General features: G+C 45.7%; 1 protein-coding gene across 1 annotated transcript in view; it reads right to left on the bottom strand.

Annotated features, from left to right (window-relative positions):
- The window catches only part of LOC135208474 (uncharacterized), a 122,131-nt gene that overhangs the window by 17,887 nt on the left and 85,150 nt on the right, over positions 1-19,094 (bottom strand). Inside the window, exons 12-14 of the mRNA XM_064240701.1 lie at positions 18,753-18,870; positions 17,904-18,118; positions 17,499-17,678 (exon numbers count right to left, since the gene is read on the bottom strand). Coding sequence (XP_064096771.1) covers positions 17,499-17,678; positions 17,904-18,118; positions 18,753-18,870 — 513 coding nt within the window. The remainder of the gene's footprint in view (positions 1-17,498; positions 17,679-17,903; positions 18,119-18,752; positions 18,871-19,094) is intronic.

The following is a 19,094-nucleotide window of genomic DNA, read 5'->3' as shown; positions in this document are numbered from 1 at the left end:
TTCAAAAGTGGCAATGTATGAATAATATTTGGAAATGTAATGACTGCTTTCAGGCTTTGTGTTAAACTGAAGAATTGAGATTCAGTTCATGTCTTAATGTCTTATCACTGATCATCTTGCTGAACAGTTTAGCAACATGTACATTTCTGGGTTTGACCTGTGTCGGCAGGTGAAATGTCCCTGTAGCACACATTTTTAGGTATAAATAGATGCTAAATATACCAGAGAAAAAGCTAAATGGAATGCTGAAGTTACTACCTTCAGCTCGCTCACTCATAGGGTGTCGGTATAAACACAAGGGCGAGTGAAAGCCACTACCACAGGTTTTCTGCCAATTAGAAGACTCCTCTCTAAACCCCTCTCTAGGTAGGTGCCGTCACAATGACTTCTATACATCTACCTTCTGCTCGCTACTACTATACATCTACCTTCCGCTCGCTACTACTACAACTCCCGCCCAAAGGCTTCATTCCTGTATTAGCACGCTACAGTGTCCGCACGTGTTTTTCTCACTGCCCTCTTCGAGTGTTTTTGGCGAAGCATGTCTGCCCCAGAGCCCCAAGCTTCTTCATCTAAGTTGAGTATTCCATTTTTCGTCTTTGTATCTCGTGAGGGTACGATGCATCCCCTTTTTAGCCCTTATTTGGCCCCTTGGTTCTCGCGAACTGGGCTGATGCTCCTTTTATATCCGCCATCTTGGGTGCATCATTTGCGGCGTGCGTTTTTTCCCATTGTTATATTATGATGATTTTTACCTCACCGTTTGCTTTTCACTGTTTAGACTACTGTTTTTGTATACCCCATCATTTTTCTAGCTCTTGTCGTTTTCTGGAGCATTGGTTTTACGAATTTTATCCTTATGTCGTAGGGCCTAACTCGCTCCTGACGTATTCTGAAGTCTTGTGTATGTTTATCTTTTGTTATTTTAGCCTTTTGTGGCCCCCTTTTTGTCCTCAGTCCCTCAGGAGTGTGTTGGTTTCCCTTCGTACGTACGATTTTATTTTTCATATGCTATACATGAGTATAGTGTGTTTTGGCTTCTAGGCTAGCCTATAGTACGCCAGTTTTTTGTGGAGAGAGCGGTACCTCTCTCTCTCTCTCGCGGTATTCATGCATGCATTCTTTTAGCGTGTTTTTCGATGTTAGTCAGTAATGCACTCGATTATATGCACGTTTATGATAAAATATTCATATTCTTTGTTGAGGTTGGAAGTCCTTGCGATGCCTTCCCTGGCCTACCCGACCAGACCTAGGCTAGGTTTTGGAAGGTAGGTCAGGCAGTCCTGCCCCTCCACCCCTTCGGCCCCTCCCTTACAGCCTCCTGTCCAGGCTATTATGCTTGCTGGGAGAGTGGTCCAGGACAGAGAGTCCCTCTCGTGTCATGTTTGTAGGGCCTAGACCTATTGTACTTGACCAGATCGGAAGTTTCGATTTTGGAGGGTTTAGTTAGGTTCTATTCGTCCACTTCATGACATCCTTTAGAGGCCATGCTAGCCTACCTGACCGGATCTGTACCGATCTCGGAGGGTTAGGCTGGGTTCTTGCTGGGTGCGTCCCCCCTTTTCCTCTTTTCGCAGTTCTTCCAGTAATTCCTCATCATTTATTTTATGTTTGTCTTGTTGTGTGTAGCCTGGGCCTTTGCCCCTTTTAGGGTGTCAGTTGGCCTACCGTCTTCTGCTCCCTTTAGTGGTAGGCTAGTTACAGCTCCCGAAAGGTTGGGTCACTGATCAGTTGCTGTGGCCAGGCGATCACGACACGTCCACTCTCCTCCAGACACTCCCCCCCCCTCCCCCTGACCCGGTCTCGTTCCGGCACTGCCTAGCTAGCTCGCTGTTCAAGTAATCCTACTGATGAACGACCGCTAGAGCATATAGCTTATCCAGGGGGATTAGTCGGAGGAGATTGGTTGCTTAGTATTTTGTGTAATCTCCTTAGTATGTCTCCAGGCCTGTAGGTCCTCTGGCCAGGTGGGATCTACCATCACACCAGCCAGCAGGCTATACGCCGGATTGTACGTACCACTGCTCCACCGCTCAGTTGTCTATTCTCCCTTGTTGTCTCCGCCTCCCGACTCATGTGGGGGCGGAACTGGGCTTAGAGCTGCATTTCTAGTTACCTTAGAATTGCTTCTCTTCTCCGGTGCGATCAGACTCAGGCCTAGGTTTTACCTATTTTCCCTGTTCTGCTCGTATCAGCCCGTCTCCGCCGGCCTTTACTGTTATGATAACGGAATTATGGATTCCGGAGTAGGTGAAGCCTTTAAGAGATTATGTTAGAACATGTTTTATTTAGCCTCTGTAGGTATGTTTCCGGATCTGTATTGGTTCCGACGTAGTGTGGTCGACCATCACACGCGCCAGAAAGTATATACCGGAGTTTATTGTACCGTTGTTTCCGTCGCTCAGTTTTCCGTCTTCTTTGCTATCGCTGCTCCCCATTTCGGTGGGGACGGAACGGGGCTCAGATAATGCGTCTACATTTGGGTACGTTGCATTACTCTGCTGCGATGCGATCAGACTCAGGCTTAGGTCTTACCTTATTCCCCTGTTCTGCTCGTATCAGGCCCTCTCCGCTTGTTACAGCTTTACCGATCCCGAGGACGGATTCTGGAGCAGGCGGAGACATCCAGAGCTTTTTTGATATCCAGTAAGTTGAAATTTATACCCGATATTGCCTTTAACGGATTAAATATCTAGTTGAAGTGCACTCATCCCGCCGGAATTAACTCCGGCAGCTTTATTTGATGATACTCATTTGACTTTTCAACTTGCAGGTGGTCCGTTGCCAGGTGACGGGTTGTCTGGCCGTCCTGTATAGGCCGTACGGGCATGAGGTCTGCCGATCTCATGCCAACTGCACCATCCTGGTGGAAGGAAGTATGGTCTGGCACCCGGAGGCCTGTACAGTATGTTATGACCTAGTGAGGATCGTGACAGACGAGTCAGTAAGTAACATTCTCGCCTCGTTGTTTCTGTGAAATTTCTGCTACACTTTGGCTTTGGGAAATTTCCTCGACACAGGAGATCCTAATTTGGTTATTTTTACAGGTTAGTTTGGCGCTCAAGACTTCATCGATGGGGTCCCTTAAGGCCTGGGTGGGAGGATATGGGAGAAACGTGAAATCTGGCCAACCTTATGTGCTGTCGGAGGAGCTGTGTTCTCTCCTGTATCCAAATGCTCCAGTTTCGGTGGCTGTACCCGCGGCAGTGGCGGCTCCCATTATTGAGGGCATCTGTCAAGAAACCCAACCCGCCCCGGAGGACCAAGAGGGCTTGTGTGACATTGTCACTGAAGAAATAGCGGCCATCAGTCTTCACCGAGAACCTATGGCCACGGAGGAACAGGAGGTAGGTAAGGAGGTAAGTGAGTCAGGTAGTCTCCCTTTTAGTCCCACTCCTTCTCCCCCTTCCTTCCAGGGCTCCCCACTTGGGATAGATCGGCCTCAGTAATCCCCAAGGTCAAGGCCTGGAAGACGAGGTCCCTGCCAAAGGTAACTAAACCAACCAAGCCTTCTCCAGCAGGCTCTGCAAGGTCATCATCGACTCCCAAGCCGTCGACTTCCTCTGCTAAAGCTTCTACCCCACCCAAGGGGTCGAGAGCCAAGTCCTCCAAAGCCAGACCGGCGGAGTCTGGCTTTGACCAGGAGGCTCTCGCAAATCTTCTTATGCTGAAGATGAGCGAGGTAGTGGACTCGAAGCTTGAATCAATGTCCACTCGACTCGCCTCAGGCTTAGAGACTTAGGGTCAGTCTATCATGTCTCTGACCCAGAGGTTACGGGCCCAGGAGGAATTGGTGTCCGGATTCCTCCAGTCCGGAACCACACCGCAGTCCGTGACAGTACCGGACGCATCCAAGCTACTGCCATTTGAAAACAGCAACCCGTGGCGGTTGGCTCTGCATGCCCCGTTCTCAGAAGGCAAGCTGACCATTGAAGGTTGCGGAACCCGACCGGTAGAAGACTTTGAGTTCTTCCCGGCGGGCCTTCAATTTCCCTTCCCAGGTTACGCTAGACTAGCCGAAGATGCGCTAGTCAGGGTTGACAAAGTCCCAAAGGAGACAGTTATCTACCCTAGGGACCAGGCCCAGTCTGCATGGGTCCGTACCCTCACGGAATGGGAGTGTGTCAACACAAAGTTGACACCCCATAAAGGATGCTATACAATGATTGTGGCCCCACAAGGAGTTCCAACTCCTTGTACGTCGAAGGTGCAGAATTGACTCTGCAAGCTACGGTGGAGGACAAAGTCACTATTACAGGCCTTCCAATCAGACCTGTATGACTTTATAGTGGCTAGGCGAGCCTGCAGGAAGCATGTTTTTGCAAATGCTTCCATAAGACACGAACCGAACAGGCTCATAAAGGCGTCGATCTGGGGTGCCAACCTCTTCCCTGAGGATGTGGTTAACAACGTCCTCAGCGAGGCAGCTAGAGCTAACCAGAACCTTCGTGTCCGTTGGGGACTTCCCTTCAAAAGGAAGTTTGAGGCCCCCGGACCACAATCCAAAGGTAGGAAGAGGCCGAGGAAATACGAGCCTTTCCCGTCCTCTCAACCTCAGACATTGGTTCAAGCGGTTCCTGTCTCCCAGATCGGCAAGCCTTCGACATCCAAGGCACAGCCACAACAACAGTTTGTCCTGCTGCAGAGTCAACCGACTCAACAGCATTCGACTTCAACCGCCCTAGTAACCTCCCCAGCCTTCAACGCCTCCTTTGAGTCACAAGGAGCATTTCGTGGCTACAATAAACATGCAAGGAGTAGCAGAGCCAGAGGTGCCTTCCAACAGAGAGCTGGCCCTAGAGGCAGAGGAAGTAAGACCTCAACCAATCAGTGAGGCTCTGCAGGTGGGTGGGAGACTGTATCTCTTTCGGGACCATTGGACCTTCAGTTCATGGGCCCACAGCATTGTATCGAAAGGTCTGGGGTGGAAATGGGAGAAAGGGCCTCCTCCACCAGTCAGTTTTCACCAGACTCCAACGACAGACCTACTAGACTATGCCAAAGATCTCCTTCAAAAGAAGGCAATAAAGAAAGTCAGTCGCCTGAAATTTCAAGGACGTCTGTTCAGTGTACCAAAGAAGGACTCGGACAAACAAAGAGTGATTCTGGACCTGTCCCGTCTCAACTCATACATTCAATGCGACAAGTTCCGCATGCTGACCGTCTCGCAGGTGCGGACCTTACTTCCCCGTGGGGTCGTCACCACCTCTATCGATCTTACAGACGCTTACTATCATGTACCGATAGCAAGAAACTTCTCTCCATACCTAGGCTTCAAACTAGGAAAACAAGCTTACTCATTCAGAGTCATGCCATTCGGGCTCAACATAGCGCCCAGAGTATTCACCAAGCTAGGAGAGACAGTAGTCCAAGAACTAAGAGCTCAGGGGGTAATGTTAGTAGCTTACCTAGACAACTGGCTCATTTGGGCAACCAACGACGAAGAGTGTCGCAAAGCAACAGCCAAGGTAATAGAATTCCTAAAATATCTGGGTTTCCAGATAAACAAGGAAAAGTCCCGTCTCATTCCGGTGTACCGCTTTCAATGGTTGGGAATCCAATGGGACCTAACCTCACACAAACTATCGCTCCCATCAGAGAGTGCAGAGAGATAGCAAAGGCTACGAGACAGTTCCTCAAGAACAAAAGGGCTTCTCATCGTACCCAAGAGAGAATTCTTGGTTCTCTTCAGTTTGCCTCAGTAACAGACGTTCCATTGAAAGCCAGGCTGAAGGATATCAATCGAGTCTGGCGGAAAAGAGCCAACAACAAATTCAGAGACAAGATCTCTCTGATTCCGCCGATATTAAAGAAAAGACTCCGTCCATGGACAGAAGTCCAGAGTCTCTCCAAATCAGTGCCACTGCAATTTCCCCCGCCGTCTCTGATAGTCCAGTTCCACATCAACGTCCTAGAAGCAATGGCCATTTTTCTGACCTTAAAACGTCTAGCTCCAGTCAAGAACAGTCATGTAAGACTAGTCTCGGACAGCACAGTGATAGTTCATTGCATAAACAGAGGGGGCTTCAAGTCGAGCAAAGCAAATCATGTAATGATTGCAATTTTTTCGTTAGCAACGAAAAATCATTGGCACCTGTCAGCTACTCACCTGGCAGGAGTAGGGAATGTCATTGCAGACTCACTATCCAGAACAACTTTGCTGGAGTCGGAGTGGTCCTTGGACACAAAATCATTCCATTGGATTTGCAATCAAATCCCGGGCCTTCAGGTAGATCTGTACGCCATGGAGTCCAATCACAAACTTCCGTGTTATGTGGCTCCCAATCTGGACCCCCTAGCTCACCCCACAGATGCGATGTCCATAGACTGGAACAATTGGCAGAAGATCTACCTATTTCCACCAGTAAACCTCCTGATGAAAGTCCTGCACAAACTCAGATCTTTCACAGGACAGGTAGCATTGGTAGCACCCAACTGGCCGAAGAGCAATTGGTTTCCTCTTCTACTAGAGTTGAATCTCCGTCCCAGACGGATTCCCAATCCAGAACTGACTCAAATAGTACAAACTCGGACTGTGTCAGCTTCCTCAAGAATTCTAAATGCCCTAACTTTATGGACTTCATGAAGTTTGCGGCACAGAAGGATGCTAGTGTCGATCCACTAAACATCCTGTTCGTAGAATCAGATAAAAGAGAATCAACACTCAGACAGTATGATTCTGCAGTAAAGAAATTGGCCATCTTTCTAAAAGAATCAGATGCCCAAAAGATGACTACGAATCTGGCAATTTCGTTCTTTAGAACCCTGTTTGAAAAAGGCCTAGCTGCTAGTACCATTACTATGACTAAATCTGCCTTAAGGAAGATTTTTCGGCTTGGCTTTAATATCAATTTGACAGATTCGTACTTCTCATCTATCCCTTGAGCATGTGCCCGTCTGAGACCAGTGGACCGCCCCCACACGGTCTCCTGGTTTTTAAACAATGTACTCAAGTTGGCTTCAGACACTGATAATGAATCATGCTCATATATAACCCTTCTCAGGAAAACTTTATTCTTAATGAGTCTGGCTTCAGGCGCCAGAATATCTGAACTGTCAGCTCTTTCTAGAGACCCACATCACATTGATTTCCTCCCGTCGGGTGAAGTTCTTCTCTCCCCAGATCGGAAATTCTTAGCAAAGAATGAAGACCCACAAAACAGGTGGGCTCCATGGAAAATTATACCTCTCACACAGGACTCATCATTGTGTCCTATTGTCACATTAAAATCTTATCTGGGCAGAACTTCTGAAAAGTCTTCAGGTCCTCTTTTTATTAGAGAAAAAGGCGGAACCATTTCCTTAAAAGGAATCAGACAACAAATTCTTTATTTTATTAAACAAGCCAATCCGGATTCAGTCCCTCACGTCCATGATATCCGGGCAGTGGCTACCTCAATTAACTATTTTCACAATATGAACTTCGAGGATCTTAAAAAATATGCGGGTTGGAAATCCCCGGCAGTATTTAAATGCCACTATCTAAAGAATTTAGAGGCCCTTAAATTTTTGGCAGTGGCTGCAGGGAGTATTGTCTTCAATGATATGACCTAGTCTTATAACTCTATTTCCTATTCCTTTATTCTGCTATTAATTTTTGCCTTGATACTCACTCTTTCCTACCTGCCTCGCTCGTAATCCCTACCTGTCTCCCTTAGGTTCCGGGCTGGTTTGCTTATCAACCCACTTCCGGACATGTACATAGTTTATATTTGTTAATTTTGTATTCCTTACCTGTTGTTTTTCTCAGGATAGTATGGATTTGGTCATATTTGTTCCCACTTTTTTACCATTGTAACTTGTTACTCTTACATTGGTTATTGAAACATAATTTTAAGAGAAAATTTTATTTTTATTTTTCCTTAAACTATATCTATTAAATTTTGTGTTTTACCAAGCTTGTATGACCAATTCTCTGATACTATTTCACCAGCCGACACAGGTCGAACCCAGAAAAGGGATTTTGACAAAGGAAAAATCTATTTCTGGGGGAAGACCTGTGTCGCCCAGTGAACCCATCCCTCTCTTTTCCTGATCCCCACCCTTTAGCCGGCCCAAGCTTGGGTGCGTAATTTAGGAATGAAGCCTTTGGGCGGGAGTTGTAGTAGTAGCGAGCGGAAGGTAGACATATAGTAGTCGTTGTAACGGCACCTACCTAGAGAGGGGTTTTGAGAGTAGTCTTCTAATTGGCCGAAAACCTGCGGTAATGGCTTCCACTCGCCCTTGTGTTTATACCGACACCCTATGGGTGAGCAAGCTGAAGGTAGTAACTTCAGCATTCCATTTAGCTTTTTCTCTGGTATATTTAGCATCTATTTATACCTAGAAATGTGTGCTACAGGGACATTTCACCGGACGACACAGGTCTTCCCCCAAAAATTGATTTTTCCTTTGTCAAAATCCCTTAATGGTATCAACTTGTCCTAAAGAGGTGAGAGAAACAATGGTAAGTTCTGGGTTTCATTGCCAAACCCAACTACCAGGTTTGCAGCCAGTCACGGAGTGCCCTTCCACTCACTTGCATACGTCACTCACATCATCTGACGCTAGGTCTTGGTCTCGATCCCAACCAGCTACCTGTAACCCCAATATTGTCTCCATAATGTATCAAAAGCAGGCCAGAACCTAGGAATAAATCAGTTATCTTCACACTTCTAGGTGTATTTAACCTTAAAAGTAGCCTTTTATCTTTTGCCATGATTGAAAAATGTCAAAGGTGCATACTTCAAGGCAACTGGGTCTTCTATTCCTCAAGACAATGTAGCATCAGTATTTCTCCCATAGTCAAGAAATATCTTGGCACTTTACCAGCAGCAACTGCGATTCCATACCAGCTAAGGATAAACTATAAAAGGCCCTCCGCAGCCTAAAACAGCCCAGCTTACTCTTTTGTGGTGGTTATGATGCAATTGTGCATTACCTTTCCCTTCTTAAAACCACAAGAATATGAATGGTGATGGTACACTCATTAAATTTTTGTTCTCTATGAGTACAAAAGATATAGGTTACCTCACAGACAAGCTATTCATTTTTTCATATCCACCTAGCCTGGCTAATGTAAAAAGTAACTGCTAATCCTAGAGTTAAAAATATTTCAGAACAAGACAATACATATACATAAGGTAATGGCAACTATGTGAATCTCATCTAGACTGAAAACATCTTGACTGACCTCTCACCAGATCTGAGAACTCTCAAGGAGGTTTATTCGTTGTGAATTTCTGAATATGGGAAAGTGAAAATCTGTTGGCACTGAACACATTTAGAAGATTTTTTTAGGGCCATCCAAATGTTACATGGCACTGCCATCTGGTCCAAGGTTCTACTCATTGTGATAATTTTTACTCTGCCAAGACCGTTCTTGGTTACATCAATTTTCATGACACTCTGATCACTGGCCTACCTAGGTCTTTCTTAATCAATGTTCACCCTCCTACTCTTGTCCATGACCAGCTTGTGTCTTAATAGTGAGGGCTATACAAATTTACTTATCATCCAGGGTCCTGACTGTCTTGAGGAGTGAGAACATCGTTTGGTTTGGTCCTTCATCCAACCTTTTGGTTATGCTCATATGTAGGTTGTAGATTATTCTGATGTCTATAACGTGTTGCTCTTTGAATTTCTTGGAAGAAGTGCAACCAAATGCTTTGCTACTACTGACTGGTTCTTTCCTGGTTGGTATCTCTCTACTTTCTCTTATCCATGTTCTCTTTACTAAATCTATAAGCTATGGTTTAGGCCTTCTCACAGATTCTGTCTGTATGCATGTCTGACTGTTTATTCTGTATTCTCCTGATTTGCCAGGTAGGCTATCTTCTGGTCATGAAAGCAGAAAGCAGGAGAAAGAGAACTTCATGCACAATACCATTCAATACTTTAAATAAAGGAAACAAGTAATACAGTTCTCATGGAACCTCTTTTTTCCTTTAGAGAAAAACTGCACAAAAAGAATCAACAGTTAACAGCCTTAAAATAGTGACTAAATCTATCAAGTGCTGTATGAAGGTTAATAATATGAAAAATTTTCTAAGACAATTTGTATTTGTCATAGCTACACACCTGAGGTCTTAACAATAGGATAATTTCTAGTGCCTAGCTGGATCCGGTTAAAAAGCAGATGAAAGCAAGGAATCTTGTGATATCTGGCAACGCATGCATAGATCGGGTGAAGAGTGGTCAAGACCATGCACCTACGCCACTGCGTCAGTCTTTCCCAACTCAGGATGTCTTAACAACAGAGGGGCGGCTAGAGGCGGGCAGTATAATGTTAAGACGTCAGGTTTGCAGCTATGAAAAATACAAATTGTCTTAGAAAATTTGTCATTTGTTCATGAGCGAACAAACCTTCGGTCTTAACAATAGGATAGACTCATACTTGGAGGGAGGTACAAGACATCCAAGACCAGCTGGGGCCCTACCCACCAGTCCAGCTTCCAGAAGAAATGATTTCTGGAGAGGGACTGAAGCCCATTGAGAAGCTAGATAAATTGACATCTAACCACTCAAACCCTGAGTGACGTACAATGATATATGGGAGAACCATTGTATAGGGAACAAAAAAGAGAAACTTTGACTGTCCAAAAGCAAACCAATTCACCAGGGTTTGTACTACTCCCAACCACTCCTTGCCAAAGAGTGGAGCATATGGTACCAAATAGAGGGTATGATATTTGTATATTAAGCGACCACACTATCAGTATGACTACCTGACTCACCTGTATCAGACCAGTCAGCGAATGACGTGTCTATTCCTTAACCCGCCCGAGGGAAGAAGGAAAGGTACAAGAGAAAGAAGGAGACCAGCCAACTCACTCATTCTCTCATCCACACAATCATCCTAGGTAAGATACAAAGGTTAAGGGCAACTATGAGTAACTATGAGTTACACAACCTGTTGGGCAGCCACCACAGGACCCAGAGAAAATGTGTCCGCAGATCTGTGGGCAACATCCTTAAGATAGAAAGAGGTGAACGTGGACTGGCATAACCAAGTACTAGCGCTCAGCACTCTATGTACAGCCAAGTTCTTTTTGAAAGCCAGAGAGGGACCAATACCCCTAACGTCATGCGCTCTAGCCTGCACAGACGTGGTGGTGGAATCATCAAGAGTCAAGTATGCCTGTCTGATGGCTTCCTGTATCCAAAAAGAGATAGTATTCTTAGACACCTCTTTCTTTGTACGGCCTGTGCTAACATAAAGTCTGTGGCAGCCTGGTCTAAGATGCCGAGTCCTTTTTAAGATAGCAACACAGTACCCGGACAGGGCACAACAAAAGCTCTTGAACATCACCACCCACAAAGTCATTCAGCGATGGATTGGAAAACGAAGCGAACCTGTCATCATGCACAGAGGGATTTTGGGTCTTGGCCACGAATCCAGCACAAATTCGAAGGACACCGACCCCCAACCCCTGGTGTGCTTCACATCATAGCTCAGACCTTGGAGCTCTCCTACCCTCTTCGAAGATGCCAAGGTCAGAAGGAAAACTGTCTTGAGCATCAAGTTCCTGTCAGATGAGCGACGCAAGGCTCATATGGACTCTTAGTGAAGCTCTTGAGAACCAAGGAAACATCCCATGTCAGAGGCTTGAGCTCTCTAGGAAGAGATGTCGATACCTTTGAGGTGTAACACCAAACTCAGGGCCGCCCTGTAGTCTCTAACGGCAGAAACGGATAAACGTTTCTCGTCCCTGAGGAAGGTTAATAAGTCTGCTATTCGCTGAATACAGGCAGTCCCCGGGTTACGACGGGGGTTCCGTTCTTGAGATGCGTCATAAGCCGAAAATTGTCGTAAGCCGGAACATCATAAAAAATCCTAAGAAAACCTTACTTTTAATGCTTTGGGTACATTGAAAACTATGTAAACTGCATTCTTATTGCATTTTCCATAAAAAAAAACCTTCAAATAATGATTATTTTGCATTTTTGGTGTCATATTTCATCTGCCAGATGAGCGTTGTAGGCGTCATAACCCTGGAACATGCGTCTTAACCTTGGAAATAATGATGATGAATATAATTGAGAAGCGCCTTAAACTCGGAACGTCGTAACCCAAACCTGTCATAACCCGGGGACTGCCTGTAGAGGTTGCGAGTGGAGAAAAACCCCGTTTACGACGCCAATCAAAGTAGATCGCCCATTTGCTTTGGTAAACCGCGGGGGTCGACTTTCTGAGACTGCTAGACATATGCCCTGCTGTTCTCTGAGAAAAGCCTCTCGCTCGGAGGAGATACTTGATAGCCTCCAACCGTGAAGAGGCAGGGATTCTACTGACTGGTGGAACCTTTCCACATGGGGCTGACTCAGGAGATGTCGCCAAGGGGAAATCTCCGAAACCTCTGACAACAACGACAGCAGATCTGGGAACCATTCCGCCTGAGGCCACAGAGGAGCTACCAAAGTCATCCTGAGACCCTGTGAACTCATTAGCCTGTTCAGAACCTGACGGATCAAACAAAACGGAGGGAAGGCATACACCTCCAGGTTGTCCTAGGGATGTTGGAATGTGTCCTCTGCCAATGCTAAAGGATCTGGAACCAATGAACAGAATATCTCCAGCTTCCTGTTGAAGTGAGTTGCAAAAAGATCCAGCATGGGTCTCCCCCAAACCTGGAAAAGCTTGTCTGCTACCACTTGATGAAGGGACCACTCTGTGCCTAGGATCTGATCCTGACAACTGAGTTTGTCTGCGACCACATTCCATTTGCCTGGGATATAGTACCTGGCTGAGAGCTCTACCAAATTGCTGACCGCCCACTGGTGAACCTCAACAGTCAAAGCGTGAAGTTGACGAGAAACCAGGCCTCCATGCTTGTTCACATAGGCTATCACCGTGGTGTTGTCCAACATGAAAACAGCAGAATGACCTTCTACCTTCTCCCGAAACTCCTTCAGACCCAGGAAGGCTGCCTTCAGCTCCAAGACGTTGATATGTTGCTGCTTGTCCTCCAAACTCCAAACGCCTGCAGTGATGAGGCTGCCTAAATGAGCTCCCCAACCTGCGAGGGAGGCGTCTGAGAACAGAAGGAAGTCCGGTGGAAGAGAATGCAGAGGGACACCCTTCAAAAGATTCTGGTCGTCCAACCACCAATGAAGGTCTTCTCTCACTTCCAGAGACAGAGGAACTATTAACAGGGGTGAGTCCCCTGCCAGAGACCAGAATTTTCCCAGCCTCCATTGCAGAGACCGAAGATAAAGATGCCCATGAGGGACCAGCTTCTCTAGGGAAGACAACACTCCTAGAAGAACCTACCACTGATGAGCTGACTGATGTGATTCCGACAGGAAGTTGCGCGCCACCACCCACAACTTCTCCAATCTCTGATCCAACGGGAAAACTGTTGCCACTGTCGTATCAATGACCATGCCCATGTAGAGAATCTTTTGACTGGATAAAAGGTTCGACTTTTCCTGGTTGACTAATATGCCTAGTTCCAGACAGAACCGAAGTAGACTATCTGTCCAGCAGTAGCTTTTCCCTGGAAACTGCCAAGACTAACTAATCGTCGAGGTACCTCAGCAAACGGATCCCCTGAGCATGGGCCTAACTTGACATGAGAGAGAAGGCCCTTGTGAACACTTGAGGGGCTGTTGTCAGCCCAAAGCACAAGACTTTAAACTCGAAGACCTTGTCCCCAAGAGAGAAGCGAAGGAACTTCCTGGACGTTGGGTGAACAGGGATTTGGAAGTATATGTCCCTTAAGTCTATCGACAGCATGAAGTCACCTTCCCTCACGGCTGCCACCACCGAACGTGGGGTCTCCATCTTGAACTGTGTCTTCCTTATGAAGTGATTCAAGGTGGATAAGTCGATCACAGGCCTCCATCCTCCCGACACCTTGGGCACCAAGATGTGACTGTAAAACCCCGGGAATAGACGCACCACTTCCTCTATCACATCCTTGTCAAGCATTTTCTGCACTTCCTCCCGAAGAGCCAAGAACTTCAGAGAATCTTGTTTGAGAGAGGAGGAGAGAAGTTGAATGGCAGTAGGTACCCCACCCGAAGGACATCTACCACCCACTTCTCCGCCCCATAACTGCCATTTGGCCCAATGGCCCGCCAGGCAACCCCCACCCATGGCGCAGGAGAGGGAGAGGTGCCTAACCTACCGACGGCCCCCTTTACCTCTGCCCCTTGGACCCCTTCTTGGCTTAAAGAAACAAGAGCGAAAGGGGCGTTGATCCTCTAACCTAGGCTGAGTCGAAAGGGAAGGCCCTGCCGAACTCAATTTCCTTGACGGCCTACCAGGCGACGATCTCCTTGACTGCTGCTGGACATGGGGAGGAGGAGGAGGAGCCGGATGTCTCCGAGGACGAGACTCCGACTTAGACGGCCTGGTGCACCAGTCTGTCTTTAGTGTCAGCCCGGCGCCAGTCTATCGCATTCTCGAGCTCTGTCCGAGGAAACAAATATTGGGACTCCAACAGATCTCCATTCCTCAGTGCCAGCAAGGATTCCGTGTCAAGTGATCTCTCCATCCTAGACAAAGCCGCGTCTCTTCTAATCAGAAGAAGGTTAGCCCATAAATTAGCACTGAGGTGAGCGATATATGAAAACGCCTTGCCCCAGACTGCAACAGACTAGCAAATGAGGATGCACTCACCAACCCTTCTGGGGACCTGTCAGAAGCTATCTTGGCAATGACCACAGACCAGAAGTCCAACCAAGAAACCGTCTGCAACATGGAGGCTGCCATAGATTCCAATGCTGAGGCATCTTACGGAGACAAGGACAGAGCCATTGACCTCACCTGTTCCAAAGTCAATCCCAGCTTTAGGCGAATGACATCTGAGTTAAGATGGTGCGACATTAAAAAAGCAGAGCTCGTAGCATAGTACTTCTTATGTCTCGTGAGAGGCGGGGGGTAGTAGCTTGGTAAAGCCCCTAAAGTGAAGCGAACCATCCTAGTCTGAAACAGAGGCGTTAACCTTATGCAAGACCAACTGAATGTGCCCCGACGAAGGAAGCTGAAGAGATGATTTGGGATCCTGTGTAGCTCCCACCAAGGCTTCCAAGCAAGAAGGAGTGTAAGACGACCGAGCCTGAGTCCTACTTTCCAAATTGTTGAACCCACGAATGAGATCAATAACTTCCAAAAAGGAAGACAAAAACTCTTGCGTGTCTCCCTCCTCCTGCTCCGGTAACGAAGACCGACGACGAGAAGGATCCGTAGGTTCCTCTAAAGCACCTTCCCCAGTAAAATTAATGAAAGGATCAGCAGCTAAATAGCCCGAAACCCCAACTAACCTGTCTGGGCTGGGTCCATGCGTCGACTCCCGAGACGAACCCACTATAAGACTAGGAACATTACTATGTACTCCTCCAACAGATGACTCATTAACATGTCCATGAATGGTCACAGGCGTGGCAGATGTACGAACGTGAGTTGGAGGGGAATCCTGAACACTCGAGATCAAAGGAGAATCCCCCAGAGTCGAACCCTTGGAAGCACCAGTGAGAGAGGCAGGCAAACACTCCTGCTGCACCAACTCCGCTCTCACTACCTTCGACCTCTTGACAGGTGCCTTGAGATCCTTACAGTAACAAATAGGCCTTAGAGAAGAAGGAGCACTTGCATCATGTGCATGGACAGGGAAGGTTGCAACATGCTCGCGATGTGCATGTTCGGGGGAGGTTGCAACATGCTTGCGATGTGCACGGAAGGGGGAGGTTGTAACACGCCAGTAATTCGAAGGAGAGGACGAAGCAGCCACTGCAGATTTCACATGAGAAGGTACACTAACACTCCCCGAAACACCAACACTCTCGAGAACACGTCCGTGTTGTTCCTCCCTTGTAGGCAAAGAAAGGGCAAAGTCCTTAGCCTTCCAACGCTTGATACGCCGACGTGGTGTAGAGGGGGAAGAGGGAGAGGAAGACAGCACTGGTTTCTCTTAAGCACTGTCTGGCATATAACCTCAGACTGATCTGCCAGAGAAGGCTCCAATGACATGGAAGGGAGATGTAGCGAACTGGGCGGCAGGGATGACGTCACGGCTGAGAGAGGCAGAGCAGAGGAGACGACTGGGAGTGACATCATCGATGAGAGTGACATCACAAGTGGTGGTGACGTCACGACTTCCCCTCGGTGCTAAGGGAAATCAGACGCCACTGGCGAAGGAATACACAAAGACGGATCCCGTGACGTCATCAACGCTGCTGATGCCACGGCTTCCCTCCGACTCGAAGAAGAGGCAGCAGTCATTGGCGGAGCAATACAAGATGGCTGACCTCGGCTACCCACGAAGACGAGGCTGGGAGGAAGGGGGATGGCCTGGCCAGCCTGAGGAGGGGGGGGGGGTGTGAGCTTCCATAAAGTGCGCTAGCAACCCTCCAAGGACAGGGGACACCCTAGCCCGAGTGTCTTCCAAATCGTCGCCATCTTGGACGCCTCCGACTGGAATAAATGAGAATGATGAAAAAGCCTCCTCCTTCCCGGGAATCAAATTAACTCCCGAAGAAGATGTGACATTACAAACATCAGCCTGGTGGCCTCCTAATACTTCCAGCGACGAATCAATGGAAGAAAAGGAAGGAGACACAGGAACAACGCTACTATGGGGGTTGAATACTGCAGGAGACGAAGCATCGGGAAGAGGCGAAAAACCTTCCCATGAAGGAAGAGTCGAAACCCTCCAATGTTCTCTCTTGCTATAAAATGACTTCCACTGCTCTTTAGGTCATGTCCGGCATTCCGTGCAAGGATTCATTATAGAACAAAAATTAGAACGGCACCTACTACACGTGATGTGGGGCGAAGTCGCTGCTAAAGCCAAAAAACGAGAGCCCGGAAAACCTGGAATTCTGGGGCACACACGTTGACGAAGCCGCGAAGGAGCAGAAGAAGCCATAATATCAGCCAAACACACACACACACACACACACACACACACTAAACACAAGCGAAATGGGCAATGAACCGGGTAAAGGCCAAGAGAGGTTAAACACAACTCTCGCCCAGGCGGTTAAAGAAAAGACTAATGCAGTGGAGTAGGTGCGTGGTTCTTGACCACTCTTCAACCGATCTATGCATGCGTTGCCAGATATCACAAGATTCCTTGCTTTCATCTGCTTTCTAACCGGATCCAGCTAGGCGCTAGAAATTATCGTATTGTTAAGACTGAAGGTTTGTTCGTGTATGAACAAGCAAAGTTTATTGTGATAGTCAGTGCTCATTTCTACCACCAAGATGGAAATGAATGGTGCTAAAATGGTGAAGGGGGGGAGGCTTTCATGTAACTTTAATCAGTTCTGCACTTTTTTTAAGTGGGTAATATGTTCTCATTTAGCCAATGAGTCAAATAAAATAAGAATTTTGTTATTGTATGGATTCATGGCATTTAATCTTAAATTTCAAAGCTAAGCTGATTGCCATCTTTGGATATTACTTGCATCTTTTTTACATAAAACATATATGTATTCACAATACTATATGTTGCACTAAAAAAGTGAACCATTTATATTGTGGCTCCTATGGAATTAATACAGTACATTACCTCTATACTAAACTCCCACTGAGCCAGTGAAAGTTTTTTCAATGTAGTATTATTCCTCAATGCTAAACAGGCTAAGGAGAATGAAGCATCTGTTATTATTACACTCTTCGATTCCAGTGTAACACTAGTAAGGGATTGGCACTGTCCTAATCCTAAGACCACAGGAATGTACTTTTTGGCCTGGAATTAGAAATATTGTATATATTGTAATTTCTCTTTCCCTAAAAACTAAATAATGTACAGAAAAATAAATTTAGATTCTCTATATACAAGGACATGTATTCAATCATATACACATATCTTTAAATACAAATGTAGCAACAAATACACTTGATTAATGTATGTCAGAAAGATAAGTGTTGCCATTATACTTTAAATATATATAACACATAAAATCTAACTTACATTTTTCAAATTTTGAAGTTTTAAAGTCTCAAGACATTTTGTTCTACGAATTGCATCTCCTAAACAAACTAGGTCCAAGGTGCTTAAATAGAGACAAGGATAGTCAAGTGTGAGAGATTTCACACTACTTTCGGGCAAAGCAGAGAACAAGTCGTGGAAAACAGATTTATGTTCCCGATCATTGCAAAGCGGCAGTGGAAGGTTGTCTTTTCCATCTGTTCGTGAATGAGAAAAAAACTCAAGAAATTGGTAATAAACTGTAGCTATACATTCCGAAAAAAGTAATGGGTGAGCTCTTCACATAGATCAGTTTTTGATTAGTACTGGGTTTTGGATAATTATTTCTATGAGCATGAAATATTTGTGTAATAAAGACAAGGGATATATGAACTATTCTTTTTATTCAATAGAAAATTTTCTAGGACTTATATAATCATGAAGAACACTGACCATGAGCTTTACTTTATCACAAATGTTACAAAGTCTTATAAATGTAAATTATGAAGCAAAATATACACTATATTCTTACAAGGCCTTATATATGACCACATCATACTATCAACACATGTAATATAGTACAGGTTTAATACAGCAACTAAATTTCTGTCCAAAGCACATAATTTCAAAAGGGAGCTTAGGTCTTTTCCTAAATTATATAATTTCTCTAAGTGCATAACTTCTATACTTTTTAAAATGTTATAGACCAGCCAATACAGCTACTTGCCTACCATGGGTACCATTTTAGTTTTTAAAATTCTAACTGAAAAAACTACTTGTTAAGAATAAAATAATAATGGAAGATTATCGAAATGGAACTTAAATAATTCAACAATTCATATCTTAACTTACCACCTGGGACAAAAGAATAACGGTTGGCCATATAAGTTGGCCTTGTACCGGTGTTTAAGGGATCTTGAAATAAGTAGCTCAATTCTTTGGTTGGGTCCTTCACACCAGTGAAATATATCTGATAAAAGGAGACACACATTAAATAAGAACAGCAAAGATGACATTTGGAGTTAAAATTACAAATGATTGTCATGAATTCCTTGGTATTTAATATAAAAACTCTAGCCCATAAAATATCCATTGACTAAATAATCCCCATTTGACTAAATTCCTTTATACCCATACCCAAACTTACTCTCCCTTTCGATTCAACTCAAAGCAAAATAAGGAAATATTTTGAGC

Source organism: Macrobrachium nipponense, chromosome 35 (genome assembly GCF_015104395.2).
Source record: "Macrobrachium nipponense isolate FS-2020 chromosome 35, ASM1510439v2, whole genome shotgun sequence".
Classification (NCBI taxonomy): domain Eukaryota; kingdom Metazoa; phylum Arthropoda; class Malacostraca; order Decapoda; family Palaemonidae; genus Macrobrachium; species Macrobrachium nipponense.
This window is presented reverse-complemented; position numbering and strand designations above follow the sequence as displayed.